The sequence below is a fragment of the Haliotis cracherodii genome, unplaced genomic scaffold, assembly GCF_022045235.1.
Source record: "Haliotis cracherodii isolate W230 unplaced genomic scaffold, xgHalCrac1.p SCAF_7, whole genome shotgun sequence".
Classification (NCBI taxonomy): domain Eukaryota; kingdom Metazoa; phylum Mollusca; class Gastropoda; order Lepetellida; family Haliotidae; genus Haliotis; species Haliotis cracherodii.
The window spans coordinates 24,414,093-24,434,209 of NW_027266330.1; the positions used below are offsets into that span (position 1 = coordinate 24,414,093).

The 20,117-nt window shown below is 41.2% G+C and overlaps 1 protein-coding gene across 1 annotated transcript; it reads left to right on the forward strand.

The window, feature by feature from the left end:
- Nucleotides 1-257: 257 nt before the first annotated feature.
- Nucleotides 258-11,327, forward strand: LOC139447532 (uncharacterized). The gene is made up of 9 exons (XM_071228937.1): nucleotides 258-334; nucleotides 726-888; nucleotides 2,215-2,261; nucleotides 3,014-3,162; nucleotides 4,638-4,726; nucleotides 5,739-5,807; nucleotides 6,514-6,567; nucleotides 7,471-7,561; nucleotides 11,251-11,327. Exons 1-9 carry the CDS (start codon nucleotides 258-260, stop codon nucleotides 11,325-11,327), a joined length of 816 nt encoding a protein of 271 aa, XP_071085038.1.
- Nucleotides 11,328-20,117: the final 8,790 nt, after the last annotated feature.

Below are 20,117 nucleotides of genomic sequence, written 5' to 3' on the forward strand. Positions count from 1 at the left end.
AGTATGATGTTATGTCTACAGGATATGATGTTAAGTATGTGTTATGTCTACAGGATGTGATGTTAAGTATGGTGTTATGTCTACAGGATGTGGTGTTAAGTATGATGTTATGTCTACAGGATTTGGTGTTAAGTATGATGATCTGCCTACAGGATGTGATGTTAAGTATGGTGTTATGTCTACAGGATGCGGTGTTAAGTATGATGTTATGTCTACAGGATGTGGTGTTAAGTATGGTGTTATGTCTACAGGATGTGATGTTCCTGGAGGAGGCGCTGAACAACCTACAGAAGACTTACTTTGGGGTGCTTGGAGGAATCAGAACGGACCTTCAGTAGGTTGCGAGCCCAACCCACCCTCAAGCTTGTTTGTTGTTTAACGCCACACTCAGAAATATCGTAGCTATGTGACGGCGGACTGTAAATAATTGAGTCTGGACCAGACAATCCAGTGATTGATATCATGAACATCGATCTTGCGATATGATGACATACATCAACCAAGTCAAGAAGCCTGACCACCCGACCCCGTTAGTCGCCTCTTACGACAAGCATGGATTGCCGAGGACCAATTCTAACCCGGATCTTCACAGGTCACCCTTCAGGTTGAAAAGAACAGTTTATTGTGAAAACAAAAAGAAACGAATTAAAACACCAATTTCAGACAAGATTTGTAAGTTATTGAAAACAGCTTGTGTCCGCCTGAAAGTCCTTTTGATGTTTCAGCATAGTTGGAGAGAAGTATCGAGACCCTGAGACAAACGAGCAGGCTGATGAGGACATTGACAGAATGGATTCTAGGGTCACATTTATATATAACAAGGTCAAGAACGCTGAGCTGGAGAAGTGTAAAGCCGAACTACTGCCTCACTATCTCTATATACCTCAGGTAGGAACTCCTAAGGATTAAATTCTAAAGTACTACTTCAATATTTATATACCTCTAAAGGGATACACTTCCATTTTTTCAACTAAAACAATTATGGTCATTCATTATAGTCATCATAATGGTGGTGGTGGTGGTTGTTGTTGTGGTGGGTAGGTAGGGTGTGGGGTGTTGGTGGGGTGGGGTTGGGGGGTGGATGGGGGGCTGGGGGTAGGAGAACTTGGGTGTTAGGTCCCAAGACTGTGCCAAGTCAGCTGATCTGAGCTGCTCCCTCACTATATATAGAATACGTCTGGCAGGAACGCCAATTTAGGATAGGACTCTTATTCTTTTACTATTACCAAAATAAAAGTTTGAACTATCACGCAAAGTATTCCCCTTTAACAGAATTTAAGATCATCTTATCATACTGACGCAGCCTTGGCAATGTATCTCGTGGTATCTGTTGGCACGAATCAGCCAAGGGTATATCTTATCCATATCAATGTTAATACTAATAATAGGCTATTTATATTGCGCATATTTCCACACCACTCAGGGCATGCTCAAAGCGCTATAATTACCCCGGTCACTGGATCATTATGCACTCAAAAAACATTCTCAGCTCCCTGGAGAGTATACAACCCAAGCTGCCTGTTAGGCGATAGAAGGTTAACATCCACATTGCCATCTCATCCTACCAAGTACCCATTCACTGCTGGGTGAACAGAGGCACATTTCTAACAAAGTCACTTGCCCAAGGAGACGCCACATGTGTCACATGTCATGTCTGCTTTAGATATTTAAGCACTGTGAACCCGAAATGAACTTTAAGTGCCCAATCTGAATGGAGGATGAGAGTGTCTTGAGCCAATCAGATGTCAGCTTTCTGAAATGATTTGGCTTAATTTCTTTACCATCTCGATTCAGAAATATGGATCTTAGCTGAAGAAAACTGTCACAGGACGCAATCATTTTTTGAAAGTACATGTACCTCTTTTGGGTGTAGATGCCATGGCGCTCCGAAATGACAGGATGTATTACACATCCACAATAACAACAAAATAATAGCACAGCTTTTTTCTTTTTTTGCATTTAGAACTCCCCTATTATATTCGTTATAAAAGATATGCTTGTCTGAATATTTCGTACACTTGTACCAAGAATGTAGCAGCCTTGATGCTGATTGGCAGATTAGAAAGTTCACCCGATAATGAGGTGTCCTCAAATATTCCGACATAGAGGTAACCTACTGAAGTAAAATATCTTAATTTAATGAGATTGGGGAAAACTGTGATTTTGTGGAAAAATCCCATGGTTTGTCACATTTTTTAACTTTTATGTCTTCAGGATTTAAAGTTGAAGAAAATCAGAAGGATATCCTTACAGGCCACGACGTGAGTTGTGAAGAAAGGATTAATCATATGTCCATCAGATATTAAATAATTGTCTATAATTAATTAATTAAATAATAAAATCCTTACAGACCACGACGTGATTTGAGAAGAAAGGATTAATCATATTTCCATCAGATAAATAATAATTGTCTATAATTAATTAATTAAATAATAAAATCCTTACAGGCCACGACGTGACTTGAAAAGAAAGGATTAATCATATGTCCATCAGATATTTAATAATTGTCTATAATTAATAAATTGAATAATAAAATCTTTACAGGCCACGACGTGATTTGAGAAGAAAGGATTAATCATATGACCATCAGATATTTAATAATTGTCTATAATTAATTAATTAAATGATAAAATCCTTACAGGCCACGACGCGACTTGAGAAGAAAGGATTAATCATATTTCCATCAGATATTTAATAAGTGTCTATAATTAATTAATTAAATAATAAAATCCTACAGGCCGTAGTCGTACGACTGTTGCAAGACGAGATACTACTCACATAACAACATATTGAGACCATTTTGAAACTTAAGAAATATGAATTATATTTTCTTTTCTATTCTTTCTCTCACCTACCAACCATGAGTTTTAATACAAAAATGAAAACCAAGAAATAAAAAACTCTAACAGGATATTATGAAGAAATAGAAAAGAATTTACCTCAAAGTTATATTTAAATGTAATTGACCACTATGTTTCAACATCTAGGTTTCTCTAAGCTGGTGATGTTTCAGCCCTCGGGAGACGGAGTATCAACCTGACCAGACCCCCACCCCAGGCAGGGGTAGGAGACGAGGGTTCTTCTCCAGCAAAACCTCCCAAATCGATACAGAGCCAACCACCAAGGCACCCCTTCCACCCCTCAAGGGTAAACAGACAATAGGTAATATATATATACATATGGCATTTCCACTTTTAAACGACCGCCTTCGTGGTCTTGTGGTAGAGCGTCCGCCCGGAGAGCGGAAGGTCCGGGGTTCAATCCCCGGCCGCGTCATACCAAAAGACGTTAAAAGATGATACTTGTTACCCTGTCTGGCGCTTGGCATTAAGGCGCTAAAACAAGGACTGGTCGGCTCGGAGTCAGTATTCTGTGTCAGTATTCTGTGTCAGTATTCTGTGTCAGAGTGGGGTATTCATGTTAAACTGCGGCATGGTATCTCAGTGAGCTAGCACTATAAAACAGCCAAACACACACACGTGCATGCATGTCTCTATGTAAGTGCAATAATCTTGGACGCGACGTTAAACCCAATTTCACCTCACCTCACCACCGCACATCCCCTTATTCGAGTGACAAATAAACAAATGACCTCTGCTTGCTGAATGTGTTTTTGCTGATATATTTCAAAACAACATATTAATGTTTTAGATCAAAAAGAAAGATAAAAAATATCTTAGCTTAAGACTTGATTTCATTCATGTGAATATATGTGTCTGGCTCAAAGAATAAGTATCAGCGGTATCAAAAGAACAATTATTGCAAAGTCTCAACACAAAATATAGCTCGTCTTACCTCAGAAAAGTCAAGTGACCTGTCACCGGTACCATTCTTGTCATATTCCTTGAATCTCTCCTATTATGTTTTTATCTTTCTTTTTGATCTAAAACATTAATATGTTGTTTTGAAATATGTCAGCAATCACATTCAGCAAGCAGAGGTCACTCGAATAAGGGGATGTGCGGTAGTCTTGTAGTTGAGGTATTGGAGACCCGTGAAGATCCGGGGTAGAATAGGTCTTCAGCAACCAATGCTTGCTGTAAAAGGCGACTATGCTTGTCGCAAGAGGCGACTAACGGGATCGGGTGGTCAGGCTCGCTGACTTGGTTGATGCATGTCATCGTATCCCAATTGCGTGGACGGATGCTCATGATCACTTGATTGTCTGTTCCAGACTCGATTAGTTACAGACCGCCGTCATATAGCTAGAATATTGCTGAGTTCGACATTAAACAACAAACAAACAAACAAACAAACACGTGTTTCTGTGTCCTAAATATCTCACGTTAGGAATAAATAAATACGATTTAAATAAAAAAGAAACAATCCGTGTATGTATTTTTAACACAAAAGGGCCCTTACCTTTCTCGTTTGACCTGTTTGGAAGTTTTTAATTTAACTGACTCAGTGGGAGTAAAATACTAAAAAAATACCTCACAATTTCAGATCCTTAAACAAAGTGCTGCAAAACGAACAATAAACACTCTTCATTCCTTCTAACATTGAGTTCTGGCTATGTCATTGAAACTGATTGTTGCAAATATTAAACAAATCGGAATCTAACGAATACCAGTAACCTGTCTCTGTATCTGTTTTGTTTGTTTATATACCTTGTAAGTGAATCATCTGTTATATAGAGGAAAATCCAAGTCTGCTTGATCCGACTGGCACCTTTGTTGACTGGGCAGCCTGCAAGAAACACTTCCCTCATATGGCCAGAGACTTTGTGAGTATAACCTTTGCACCAAGAGACGGGTCATTTGCATTGGTCAGAGACTGGACTAAAGTTAGTAAAAAAGATGTCCTTCCCAAATTGCGTGTATATTGTTTGACCCCAACTCCAGACATGATCATATCGTCCGAAACTGATAGTCTAATCTTAAACCTAGTGGATCAGGGTCGTCCAGGTCATCTACATTTCAATTAGGTCTGCCAGAAACCTATGATCATGGGTTCGAATCCCAGCTCATGTTTGTGATTTCCACGAAAGTGGTAAACCTGGAACGCTTCGGATTGTTCTCCTACATTAATCCGACATATATAACTGAAATAATGTCCAAAGTAGCATTAAACCTCTTGGTGCCACCGAACCTTATTTGGTCCTTCACTATTCACACCCTCTTAGAGCCACGGAACCATATATGGTCCCGTAAAAATGTCCCTTTTCAACTGTGAATTAAGATGTCAAACACTGAGTGCGCAAAATCAAAATTATAACCATCACCACCCCAATCATCTCAGCTTTAATATCGTGTAACTAATATTTTTTGCCATGTTTGAACTTCATACATATAAATATTTGTAGAAAATATCCTTGTTCTTAAGAAATATTCTGAGTGGTCAGGCAGACTTGCTTTTCAAACCTGTATATTTAATCATGTAAATACATTTCTGTTCACTCCTTTACTTTACGAACTTTATTCTTAAGTTTGGCATATGTTTATCGACTATCGGTAATGGGGGAATGGTCGGTACACATGAGAAAACAGTGAATATTTCCATTACATTCATGACGCTCATTGAATGAAAATGTTAAAAGCAAACATATGGAAAGATTGCAAGTCATATGTAATTTATTTCCAGTAAAACAGGGGCTTTATTTTATTTTTGAGAAAAAAAACCTGATTCCCCCCTCCCCTTAAAATGGTAGCTTAAAGGAGTATAATAGTTTCCCCACCACTGTTTACATAGCAAGGTACATATGTCAAAGACATTCAGCTGCACTTCTTGTGTTCCAGCTTGACGAACAATGGGAGCGATTCAAGGAATATGACAAGAATGGTGACAGGTCACTTGACTTTTCTGAGGTAAGACGAGCTATATTTTGTGTTGTGATCTTTGCAATAATTATACTGTTTATACAGCTGATACTTATTCTTTGAGCCAGACACATAAATTCACATGAATGAAATCAAGTCTTAAGCTGAGATATTTTTATCTTTCTTTTTTATCTAAAACATTAATATGTTTGTTTTGAAATATGTCGGCAATCACATTCAGCAAGCAGAGGTCATTTGTTTATTTGTCACTCGAATAAGGGGATGTGCGGTAGTCTTGTAGTTGAGTTATTGGAGACCCGTGAAGATCCGGGGTAGAATAGGTCTTCAGCAACCAATGTTTGCCGTAAAAGGCGACTATGCTTGTCGTAAGAGACGACTAACGGGATCTGGTGGTCAGGCTCGCTGACTCGGTTGATGCAAGTCCCAATTGTGTGGATGGATGCTCATGATGTCAATCTCTGGATTGTCTGATCCAGACTCGATTATTTACAGATCGCCGCCATATAGCTGGAATATTGCAGAGTGCAGCGTTAAACAACAAACAAATAAACAAACAAAAGAACAAACAAACAGGATATTGGATCACCACACAAAAATACAGCACTTTTTCAAAGCATGTGCTGGGTGTACCAAGTTGGATATTGTTAAAAAGCGTAACATCAGCATAAAAGAAGCGTAAAACCATAATCACTCTCTAACCTGACATAAAGACAAGATTGCACATTATTTTCAGGTGATAGGTGCCTTGAAAGCCCTGGGTATGCAGTTTACAGCTGTACAGGCAGAGGTGAGATTCACACTATTGCCTCAATAAGTCCCAGTGGGGATTCTGGGTTAGAATAGGTCCCCAGCAACTTATGATGGTCAGAGGAGGCAGACAAGTGGATCATGTGATCAGACTCGGTGACTTCGATTATTTACAGGCTGCCATTACTTTGCGGGAATATTGTTCAGTGCGACGTTAAACAAACAAACAAAAACATATGAGGTCTATACCTTGACCTGACAGTAAGACATCCTGATTCTAATGGTATGCCAGAGAGTCAACATAGACTGATCAACATCTAGTGGGGAAGGGACGGTCGGGTAGCCTAGTGGTTAAAGCATTCGCTCGTTATGCCGAACACCCGGGTTCGATTCCCGACATGGGTACAATGTGTGAAGCCCATATCTGGTGTCCCACGCCGTGATATTGCTGGAATATTGCTAAAAGCAGCGTAAAACCATAATCACTCAATCTAGTGGGGATTCCTGGGAAGACTGCCTCCATGGTCTAGTGGATAGAGCATGTGCCCAGAGAGCGGAAAGTTAATGGTTTGACCCCTGCAGTGCCATACCAAAGACTCTAAAAGATGGTACTTGTTGTTACCCTGCGTGACGCACAGCCTGGGGCTGAAACAAGGACTGGTCGGCTCGGAGTCAGTATAGTGTGTCTGAGTGGGGTTTCCATGTTATACACCAGCATGGTATCTCAGTGGGCTAGCAATAAAAGAACGACATTAGTCTTGCCAAGTACAAGCAACCACACTCACACATAAATGTGCATATATGTGGAAGCTATGTTAAACTACATTTCACCTCACCTGAACATTATTTCCTGTTTTACTGCAATCATGCCAATAATTGCGATGAACAGTTTTAGTCTCAATGCACATTTTGAGTTGTTACCATGGTTACATGGCTGTTTCAGGAGGCCATGAGGGAAATTGATGTCAACAGGTCGGAGACTCTTGACTTCTATGAGTATCTTCTTGTGGCTGAAAAGATTGCAAAACAGACAGGTACGTGGGAGTATGCTATTAGTGGCCTTGTCCTAACAAGCCTAGTACACCTTTGGCTGGCAAGTCTAAATGAAGGCCTGACACACCCTCCACTCCATGAACCCCGAGTAAACCTTTGGCTGCCTAGTCTAAATGAAGGCGTGACACACCCTCCATGAACCCTGAGTAAACCCTTGACTGCCCAGTCTAAATGAAGGTCTGACACACCCTCCATGAACCCTGAGTAAACCTTTGACTGCCCAGTCTAAATGAAGGCGTGACACACCCTCCATGAACCCTGAGTAAACCTTTGACTGCCCTGTCTAAATGAAGGCCTGACACACCCTCCATGAACCCTGAGTAAACCCTTGACTGCCCTGTCTAAATGACGGCCTGACACACCCTCCATGAACCCTGAGTAAACCCTTGACTGCCCAGTCTAAATGAAGGTCTGACACACCCTCCATGAACCCTGAGTAAACCCTTGACTGCCCAGTCTAAATGAAGGTCTGACACACCCTCCATGAACCCTGAGTAAACCTTTGACTCCCCAGACTAAATGAAGGTCTGACACACCCTCCATGAACCCTGATTAAACCCTTGACTGCCCAGTCTAAATGAAGGTCTGACACACCCTCCATGAACCCTGATTAAACCTTTGACTGCCCAGTCTAAATGAAGGCGTGACACACCCTCCATGAACCCTGAGTAAACCTTTGACTGCCCTGTCTAAATGAAGGCCTGACACACCCTCCATGAACCCTGAGTAAACCCTTGACTGCCCTGTCTAAATGACGGCCTGACACACCCTCCATGAACCCTGAGTAAACCCTTGACTGCCCTGTCTAAATGACGGCCTGACACACCCTCCATGAACCCTGAGTAAACCTTTGACTGCCCAGTCTAAATGAAGGTCTGACACACCCTCCATGAACCCTGAGTAAACCTTTGACTCCCCAGACTAAATGAAGGTCTGACACACCCTCCATGAACCCTGAGTAAACCTTTGACTGCCCAGTCTAAATGAAGGCGTGACACACCCTCCATGAACCCTGAGTAAACCTTTGACTGCCCTGTCTAAATGAAGGCCTGACACACCCTCCATGAACCCTGAGTAAACCCTTGACTGCCCTGTCTAAATGACGGCCTGACACACCCTCCATGAACCCTGAGTAAACCCTTGACTGCCCTGTCTAAATGAAGGTCTGACACACCCTCCATGAACCCTGAGTAAACCTTTGACTCCCCAGTCTAAATGAAGGTCTGACACACCCTCCATGAACCCTGAGTAAACCTTTGACTCCCCAGTCTAAATGAAGGTCTGACACACCCTCCATGAACCCTGATTAAACCTTTGACTCCCAAGTCTAAATGAAGGTCTGACACACCCCCCATGAACCCTGAGTAAACCTTTGGCTGCCCAGTCTAAATGAAGGTCTGACACACCCTCCATGAACCCTGAGTAAACCTTTGACTGCCCAGTCTAAATGAAGGTCTGACACACCCTCCATGAACCCTGAGTAAATGCTTGACTCCCCAGTCTAAATGAAGGTCTGACACACCCTCCATGAACCCTGATTAAACCCTTGACTGCCCAGTCTAAATGAAGGCGTGACACACCCTCCATGAACCCTGAGTAAACCCTTGACTGCCCAGTCTAAATGAAGGCCTGACACACCCTCCATGAACCCTGAGTAAACCTTTGACTGCCCAGTCTAAATGAAGGTCTGACACACCCTCCATGAACCCGGAGTAAACCTTTGACTGCCCAGTCTAAATGAAGATCTGACACACCCTCCATGAACCCTGAGTAAACCCTTGACTCCCCAGTCTAAATGAAGGCCTGACACACCCTCCATGAACCCTGAGTAAACCCTTGACTGCCCAGTCTAAATGAAGGCCTGACACAGCCTCCATGAACCCTGAGTAAACCCTTGACTGCCCAGTCTACATGAAGGTCTGACACACCCTCCATGAACCCTGAGTAAACCTTTGACTGCCCAGTCTAAATGAAGGTCTGACACACCCTCCATGAACCCTGAGTAAACCCTTGACTGCCCAGTCTAAATGAAGGTCTGACACACCCTCCATGAACCCTGAGTAAACCCTTGACTCCCCAGTCTAAATGAAGGTCTGACACACCCTCCATGAACCCTGAGTAAACCTTTGACTGCCCAGTCTACATAAAAGGTCTGACACACCCTCCATGAACCCTGAGTAAACCCTTGACTGCCCAGTCTTAATGGAGGTCTGACACACCCTCCATGAACCCTGAGTAAACCTTTGACTCCCCAGTCTACATAAAAGGTCTGACACACCCTCCATGAACCCTGAGTAAACCTTTGACTCCCCAGTCTACATAAAAGGTCTGACACACCCTCCATGAACCCTGAGTAAACCCTTGACTGCCCAGTCTTAATGGAGGTCTGACACGCCCTCCATGAACCCTGAGTAAACCTTTGACTCCCCAGTCTACATAAAAGGTCTGACACACCCTCCATGAACCCTGAGTAAACCCTTGACTGCCCAGTCTAAATGAAGGCCTGACACACCCTCCATGATCCCTGAGTAAACCCTTGACTGCCCAGTCTACATGAAGGTCTGACACACCCTCCATGAACCCTGAGTAAACCTTTGACTGCCCAGTCTAAATGAAGGTCTGACACACCCTCCATGAACCCTGAGTAAACCCTTGACTGCCCTGTCTAAATGAAGGTCTGACACACCCTCCATGAACCCTGAGTAAACCCTTGACTCCCCAGTCTAAATGAAGGTCTGACACACCCTCCATGAACCCTGAGTAAACCTTTGACTGCCCAGTCTACATAAAAGGTCTGACACACCCTCCATGAACCCTGAGTAAACCCTTGACTGCCCAGTCTTAATGGAGGTCTGACACACCCTCCATGAACCCTGAGTAAACCTTTGACTCCCCAGTCTACATAAAAGGTCTGACACACCCTCCATGAACCCTGAGTAAACCTTTGACTCCCCAGTCTACATAAAAGGTCTGACACACCCTCCATGAACCCTGAGTAAACCCTTGACTGCCCAGTCTTAATGGAGGTCTGACACGCCCTCCATGAACCCTGAGTAAACCTTTGACTCCCCAGTCTACATAAAAGGTCTGACACACCCTCCATGAACCCTGAGTAAACCTTTGACTGCCCAGTCTACATAAAAGGTCTGACACACCCTCCATGAACCCTGAGTAAACCCTTGACTACCCAGTCTTAATGGAGGTCTGACACACCCTCCATGAACCCTGAGTAAACCTTTGACTCCCCAGTCTACATAAAAGGTCTGACACACCCTCCATGAACCCTGAGTAAACCTTTGACTCCCCAGTCTACATAAAAGGTCTGACACACCCTCCATGAACCCTGAGTAAACCCTTGACTCCCCAGTCTTAATGAAGGCCTTCATTTCGTTACTTCACAAAAAACACAAAAAAATCCTTCGGTGGTACTCCTTTTGTGTGTTGATGCCATGTCACATTTAAAACAACAGGGTGTATAGAATATTTCACTCACTCATTCTTGAGATTCACACCAGTCTTTGTTTGTTATCATTAGAACACAGACGTATCTTCAGTATACAAAACATTGTTGAATTTTCAAGAACATTTCTGTCCATTTCTTTGTAAAATACAAGAACAAATCAACATATTTTGTTTTAATATAAGAACTTATTTATTTTATTTTCTGTAGGTAAATCAACGCTCTTCAAGTCAACAGTGGTGAAGACACACAGCAATGTTGTAGCCAAGACTTGTGCCCTACAGTGATCAGAATGCCATGCACCGTATTCAACGTACAATAATCATAATGTCATCCGCTGAATGTTACCAAAGGACAATGCAATATAAATGGTGTGATATGTTGGCTGTTAGCAGAGGACAGTGTAATGTAAGTGATGTGATCTGCTGATTGTCAGCAAAGGACAATGTAATAGAAATGATGTGATCTGCTGATTTTCAGCAAAAGACAATGTAATATAAGTGATGTGATTGTCAGCAAAGGACAGTGTAATATAAGTGATGAGATCTGTTGAATGTTAGCTAAGGACAATGTAATATATAAGAGATGTGATCTGTTGAATGTTAGCAATGGACAATGTAATATATGTGATCTGATGTGTTGAATGTTAGCAAAGGACAATGTAATATATAAGAGATGTGATCTGTTGAATGTTAGCAAAGGACAATGTAAAATAAGTGATGTGATCAGTTGAATGTTAGCAAAGGTGAGGTGAGGTGAGGTGAGGTGAGGTGAAATTGGGTTTAACGTCGCGTCCAAGATTATTGCACTTATATAGTGACGTGCATGCACGTGTGTGTGAGGCTGCTTGTACTAGTCTGGACTGGTGCCGATTTATAGTGCTAGCACAATGTTTTTTTGTGTGTTTTGTTTGTTTGTTGTTTAACTTCGCACTCAGCAATATTCCAGCTATATGACGGCGGTCTGTAAATAATCGAGTCTGGACCAGACAATCCAGTGATTGATATCATGAGCATCAACCAAGTCAGCGAGCCTGACCACCCGATCCCGTCAGTCGCCTCTTAGGACAAGCATAGTCGCCTTTTATGGCAAGCATGGGTTGCTGAAGAGCTATTCTACCCCGGATCTTTACGGGGCTGCAAGCCAACTGAGATACCATGTCACAGTTAAACTTGAATACCCCACTCAGACAAAGTATACTGACTCCGAACCGGCCAGTCCTTGTTTTAGCTTCTAATGCCGAGCGCCAGACAGGAAACAAAAAAGTATCATCTTGTAGCGTCTTTTGGAATGACGCGGCTGGGGATCGAACCCCGGACCTCCTGCTCTCCGGGCGGACGCTCTACCACGAGACAACAGAGGCTGTCTGTTAGCAAAGGACAATGTAATATTAGTGATGAGATCTGTTGAATGTAAGCAAAGGACAATGTAATATAAGTGATGTGATTGTCAGCAAAGGACATTGTAATATAAGTGATGTGATCTGTTGAATGTTAGCAAAGGACAATATAATATAAGTGATTGATCTGTTGAATGTTAGCAAAGGACAATGTAATTTAAGTGATGTGATCTGCTGAATGTTAGCAAAGGACAATGTAATATAAGTGATGAGATCTGTTGAATGTTAGCAATGGACAATGTAATATATGGTATGTGATCTATATATAGAATACTAAACGAGCTCCCGTGTAATACCCATTTTATGAAACTCGTGAATAGTTGTGGTATCTGACGAGCGAAAGCGAGTCAGATACCGCAACTATTCACGAGTTTCATAAAATGGGTTTTACACAGGAGCGAATATAGTATTTTATTTATCACTTGTCATTTATAACGTTTTTTGAATTATACTGTTGAGCATGAATAGGCTGACACCTACACGATCCACGGCATAGTCCAATTGAGTTTAACAGAATAATACTTAAAACACGTCAAAAGTTGAAACGTATGAATTGAATATCATACAACGGTCCACCTTTAGAATACACAAAAATATCGTATACGTAGGGCTAAGACTATCGCCACTTAAATACTTTAACTTAGACTAACGAGTGTCGTTGCGCTACAATACGATCGCCTTGTGGAACGGGCCTTGCACCTCAAAGTTAACAATAACGTCACAATACCCGATGACGTAATTTGTGGAATTTTGTTGCAAGATCCATCGGCGAAACAATGTCATGTGACGTTAGCCTAGCAACAAGGTTGCTGGGGTCATCGAGTGTGCATAAGCTCCTCTCAGTGATCTATCAACTCCACACACAATGTCATTGAATAAGCCAAGGGATCTTGAGAGCTTTCAATATTTGTTCGTGAAACGTGTTCCGAGAGTACATAAGCACGCGTTTTGGTATTACACAATGTGTAATACAGCTGTATGTTTATTAAACGGGTGATCTCTTCACGGGCAAGTAATAATGAATGTTAGCAAAGGACAATGTAATATAAGTGATGTGATCTGTTGAATGTTAGTAAAGGACAAAGTAATATAAGTGATGTGATCTGCTGAATATTATACCTATTATTATGAAACTTATTTCATGTTGTTTTGTGACAAGGTGCATGGCCAAAAGACGACTATGCTTGTCGTAAGAGGCGACTTACTGAATCGGATGGTCAGACTCACTGACTTGGTTAGTGCATGTCATCGATCCCAATTGTGTAGCTCGATGCTCATGATGTCAATCACTTGATTATCAGTTCGACTCGATCATTTACAGACTGCCTTATGGCTGGAATATTGCGGTTTTAAACAACAAACAAGCAAACAAAACATGGTCATATTTTGTTTATCATCTACAAGTCTTTAATGTTTTGACTTTGCCTTTTATTCTTGATTATTTTTATGAATATTTGTGATGATTTTACTTCATTTACCTATGGGATAATTATTTTGACATTATGTTTAATTCAAAACTGATAATATTTGAAAACATTCAGTATATCTTGTCTCGTGTCTTGTGATATTGTGAATGACATATGGGCATGTGTGTTTGGAAGTATGAATAAAATATTCAAATACTATGGAGTTCAGTAATTTGGAGTACACGACAGTCATGTGTCACTATCAACCATATCTGCATACCAGGGTATGTCAGTTTGTAATCTGATGTGCTGCATGATATGTGAAAGATTTCCCCTCCCTTCCATCGCCGTTCGTCTTTACACAATGAAGGCCAGGAGATCCAAAAGTGGGGGAAAACCAAACAAATTACAACAGAAACAAATTGTTTTACTTTGCCTTATCCTGATTAATACTAACAGCTTATCTCTTCCCATTCACGGAGGTAGAGGAAACTTCCTGTCCCCTGAACAGAAAAAAACATCTTAACCAAACGCACCCCTGCCACGCGCTGGTGACCAATCCGGCTCATTAACCACTCTATCATTTTCGCGCCAACGGGCTAGTTAGATTTTTCTTTTCTGTGCTCGTAATCCGAACCATCCTATCAAAATTACCCATTTTCATTAAATCCTTTGGTTCGGATTTCCTTTTAAAAACATCTCTTCATCAAATTCATCAGTTATTTTCTGTACGTTTTCACCATATTGGCTCTTTAAATATTCTGCCGTTTTCATGATAAAAACGTGTGCAAAATGTCGCCAAAGTATCTCAGATCGTGATCCCCACCTATCTGTTCTTTATATTCTCCTTTCTATTGATATGAAATATATTTTTGCTCTTCCCTTGAAGATGAAGAATTCGGAAAATGTATTGTATACTTCAGTGTGACAGACTGAGTTTTCTGAAGTTGACAAAATTGATATGTTCATTGCAGTGAACATAACACTTTGACAGAACTAGTGTCATACAAGAGTTACCTCCCCCCTCTCACATTGTCTCCCTTTATCGTAAGTGTCTAACCTGTACACAAACTGTTGACATCCTTTTTACGTTAGTTCCACGTTGTCAAGGCACAATCCATTTATGGGGTTAATATTCCTTCTTGTCTTCTCTCGAAAATGTTTCGTTATAAAATGTAAGTTTCTCATTGAACTCATCAATCGAGACTGTTTGTTTCGCAAAGCGACATATTTGTGACTTAATCAGTGTGTATTCTTTCGCTTCCAACAGCGGGCTCATAGTTTTCAAGAATAGTTTGTGTTAAAACTGATTTTGTATATAATCATATCTAAATGTATAATGATGAATTTTCGTGACCCTAAATATTTATTGATACTTTTATTTATATATTTTAAGATTTTGCAAACAAAACTACTTTTTCTAAAGTTGCAAATACAAGGGGTGATAAACAAAATACATCTTCAAAAGCCATACAAATCCAGAATGTTTCTCCTACCACAGCGTAAACAAGTGATAAAACAGGACGATTATCATCGATCATTCAGCCTCCGGGAAATGTCTATGTTTCCAATACAAGGGCCATGTTTACCAATGGACAGTCCTGCCCTTTGGAGTTCCAATGGCCCTGTTGTTATTTACACGGGTGACCAAACCAATCGTGGCCTTTCTACTCAACAAGGGGATCTGTTGCAGCCTCTGCCTGAACGATGGAATTCAAGCTCATCAACAGATAGAGCTACTTCGACTTCAAGTGAATTTCACCCTGAAATTGTTAACCAGCTAGGGTGGTTAATCAATTATCAGAAGTCCGACCTCCAACAAGATCTCAAGTTCTGACAGGGATCAGGTTCCTAACAGGGCAGAATCTTCGTCATGTTCCAGGAGATCGTTGGATCAAGAAACATCTCCAGTAGTGGACAATCAAGTGGAAGGTCTGCGGAGGAATAAACTTAAACGAGCCGGAATACAATTCACACCTATTTGTACACGCCTCACTGCAAGAATGGGGTGCCCACCTCGACTCAGAAGTAGCATCTGGGCAATATATCATTGGGCGCCACAGTTGAGAGGCAAGCGTCTGATGATAAGAACACACAAATCAACTGTGGCCTGCTACATAAACCTCCAAGACACGACATGGTCGCAACCCTTCTGAGGTTAACGTTTCAGCTGTAGCAATTAACAGACATAAGACACATCCCTGTATCGTCCATTGTCTTAGCAGACTTCACGAGTGTGCGTTCCCGCCACCAGCACTGATACCTCTGGTTTTGCAGAAGATCCTTCATACGAAGAACCTGCTTTTGGTTGCGCCTTACTGGCTGGCGAGAACATGTTTTCCAGGCTTCGTCGCAATAGCAGGAAAACCAACTTTAAAGCTCCCGAACTGGCCAAGTCTACTTCGTCATCCACGCTAAAAACAAATTGCCCCCAGACCGCATCACTACGAGCTTCACGTATGGGGCATATTATGAGTAGCCTCACAAAACGGCGATACTCAAACAGATCAGCTAAGGCAGCTTCCTCAGCACTTCGTAGATCCACAAGGAATTTATATGATGACAAATGGAAGAGATTTGACCAATTCACAAGATCTAAATGGTTCACAGTAGCAAAAGCTACGTCCCCACAAGTTGCAGATTTCTTGTGTCATTTGCGAAGCACAAGAAGCCTCAAAGGTTCAACACAAGGAATGTATTTAGCAGATATCAGCTCCGTCCCAACCATGAATACTTACAACAGTTTCAGTACTTATAGCCCTGCTGAGATCCTACAAACTTAATGATCAACAGATGAGGTGTTGAGCCCTAGGTTATGATCTGAACGGAGTGCTGAAACATCGTATTGGTGATATTTATGAATCACTAGAACAGGCTGATTTTGAACATCTGGCACAAAAGACCATATTTCTTCTGGCACTAGCCACTGAAGCCAGAATGTCAGAGATACATGCGACCGACTCCAGTCGTACCAGGTTCGACAGCGGTGAACATACATACATGCATGCATCCACCCACAAGATACAAGCAATTAGTATGAGTCATGGTAAGGTAAAATATGATTTTTGTAGGGTAAATATATCATTTATACTTATCATAACTCATACACTGAAGCACCCGTCCCCGCTCTCCCTGATGTGATTTCGGCCATAAAGAGTTTAGGAAAATGGAGAGTGATGAGTCAGCCCACTGGAAATGTCAAATGTGAAATGTATGGAAAACTATGAAATATTGGTATGAAAATTGCCGTCAACTAACATTTTTTCACCATGTGTGTACTTTCTTTATTTCGATCTTCCAAGAAAATCTGCTTTGGTCAAAGACTTGTGCATGTTCATGTAAGGTAAAAATCGGTTCCTGAAAAATTATTCTTGTTGACATATCAGTGTACATTTGGTGTCGTTATAACATCAAATTAAACCATGGCTTCTTTGCCCGTGCACTAAGAGCAGTCCGTCTGGCTCCAAATGAGAACGATGAATTGCAAAATAACTCAAAATCAGGAATAGTCTATTAAATGTCAATACGGTACACGACAATAAATACCCTGTACCCAAGAATATATGCTGATTGTTATATTTTTTTCCCATCACTAGAAAAAGTTGTTTAAGAAACGTTCATGCTGTTATGTGTACAAGATGACATATTGAACGGGTGGGGGCGCAACGGTAGGAGGAACAGCGCAAACACGCACTGCACTGGCAAAATATTTTTCATATGATGATTCAAAGTACAACTTAGACAATAACAAATCCACATTTTCTATGTTTGATTCGCTGCATTTTGCAGCCAAAACTTTTAATTTTCAAATCACCAATTCATAGGGACTTATTGGATATTTTATGAACACTTCGATTTACAGTTTATTCCAAACTGGTGACAACGAATTTTGATGCTTATGATGAATAAGTGAGTGAGTGAGTATGTTTTGCGCCGCTTTTAGCAATATTCCAGCAATATCACGGCGGGGGACACCAGAAATGGGCTTCACACATTGTACCCATGTCGGGAATCGAACCCGGGTCTTCGGCGTGAAGAGCGAATGCTTTAACCACTAGGCTACCCGACCGCCCTATGGTGAATAAGGGTGAATCTTGGATTCGAACCAATAGTTAGCGGATCCTGGCACATATAGCCGAACACAATTAAGAGGCATCTGTGCCCTCTTTACAGCAAGTTATCATCACACTAGGGACTATGTTTTTTAATGTTACTACATTTTCTTTAAATGTACACACGCCAATCTATCTTTTTCAAATTATGAAATTATTTTAACTATTCAAATGTGTTGCCTGAGGTTTGCATCGTTGGGTCAATGTACACATAATAATAGGCAGGTGCGAACAAACAAAATATAATTTGGGAACCTTTTCAGTAAACTACGGTGATAACGTACTCAATGGGACTACTAATTTTAGTTCGTTATAACCGTAATTCGTTATAAGCATTAATCATTTAACTAAAGCATTTATCCATGACATAAGCTTATGACATAAAAACATGTATGTCATACCCCAATGGCATAAGTATGCAAATTAGATATGCAAATTAGATAACCGGAAGTGGGACTTTTTTATGGAAAACATGTATCTAAACATGTAAATAATCGAATCTGGACCAGACAATCCAGTGATTGATATCATGAGCATCGATCCACGCAATTGGGATTAATGACATGCATCAACCAAGTCAGCGAGCCTGACCACCCGATCCCGTTAGTCGCCTTTTACGACAAACATAGTCACCTTTTACGGCAAGCATGGGTTGCTGATGACCTATTCTACCCCGGAATCTCAAGTTACAGTGACCCGCTGATTTCTGATAACATGCACATGTTCGAATCTCTAGAAGTGACGTCATGATATAACAATGTTTTTTCGTGAAATAAACCACGCTTTGCTCTTCAATGTTCTTTGCGATTTATCGCGTAGTTATCTCATATATTCACTGGGAAGAGTGTTAGACTGCATGCCCGTTCACAAATATCCTCGCTACGACCCATCCTAGTGAACAAAACGAAGATTTGCTCAACCAAATTGGTGACTCGATCCGAGTCTAAACTGACAGTGACAGTCTACAGCAATCTATGAATTTACATCAGCATCTGTTGGACACATCTTTATCATCCCTTTTCATTGATCAGCAAATTGATCAGTGATGACTGATTCGCCAAGGGTCATTGACAACTTTGGAAATCGCTCCCGTCACGATTATCGTGTCGGCCATTTTGACGTCCTACAATTGAAACTGTGACTGACTTACTGAGATAGTTAACAAACCTTTCATATCCAATGATGACATTATTTGAATCTATTTGTTTGGGAGTCGGAAAACAGCTGAGCAGCCCGTCTTTAGGGAAATGTGGGCTGTTATCTAGTTACAGTCGTCCACAGATTCCTGAAAACGTGCGAGCATTTTAATAACAACGTCATAGAACATAACATTGGATGGCGCCACAACAAGATAAATATATGATAAGTTTGTCCATTTTAGCTATAGTCTATTGTAACAAACTCGCATACGAGGCCACGCATGTTAGTGAGTGTGATTTTACGACGCTTTTAGCAATATTCCCGCAATATCACGTCGTTGGGCGCCAGAAATCGGCTTCACATGTTGTATCCATGTGGTAAAAAGTCGAACCCGGGTGTTCGGCGTGACGAGCGAACGCTTTAACCACTAGGCTACCCCACCGCCCCAGCCACGTATGTAAGTTTGTTATAATCGTAATTTTAGTCTCTGGTCCTTTGCTTAACTTTACAGCACTAGGTTGACCGCAAGGAACTCTGGGTAGAAAAGTGTGTAGGAGAGTAAACTAATAAGCCAATCAGCTGGAAGCAAAGATCTCGACGCCGCACACACAAGACTCTGGACACGCCCGGTCACTGAGGTCATAATATTGTGTATTTTGATTCTAAGAACAAGTACCAAATCACTCAAGGGGATTATCACTTATGGGTTATACAAAAGAAAGATTTTTTTCTTATGAATATGTTATTTTTTGTACAGCTACAACACCTGTGCTTGACGTCATATTGTAACTACTTTTCTCGAGTTAACAATGTGTCGCTAGTTGGATGTCCCCTTTGTGTTTTCACGAGTACAATTGCTGTTCTGAATATCACCTTAAGTGACAGACAAGAGCTCGTTATGAAACAATGCAATTCAATTATACAGAGATTAGGGATTTTCTGTACCCCGATAGATAAGTCCTGTATAATCCCCAGGAGTTAATCAAGCGATAAGCCCAATTAAATATGCAGATTATTGTT

Excerpts from the sequence above, each read along its gene's own strand:
- LOC139447532 (XM_071228937.1), top strand. The coding sequence starts at position 258 with ATGTTCCTGGAGGAGGCGCTGAACAACCTACAGAAGACTTACTTTGGG. Across the intron at positions 3,163-4,637 it reads CAAGGGTAAACAGACAATAG|AGGAAAATCCAAGTCTGCTT; the intron begins GTAATATATATA and ends TCTGTTATATAG. Across the intron at positions 5,808-6,513 it reads GGTCACTTGACTTTTCTGAG|GTGATAGGTGCCTTGAAAGC; the intron begins GTAAGACGAGCT and ends CATTATTTTCAG.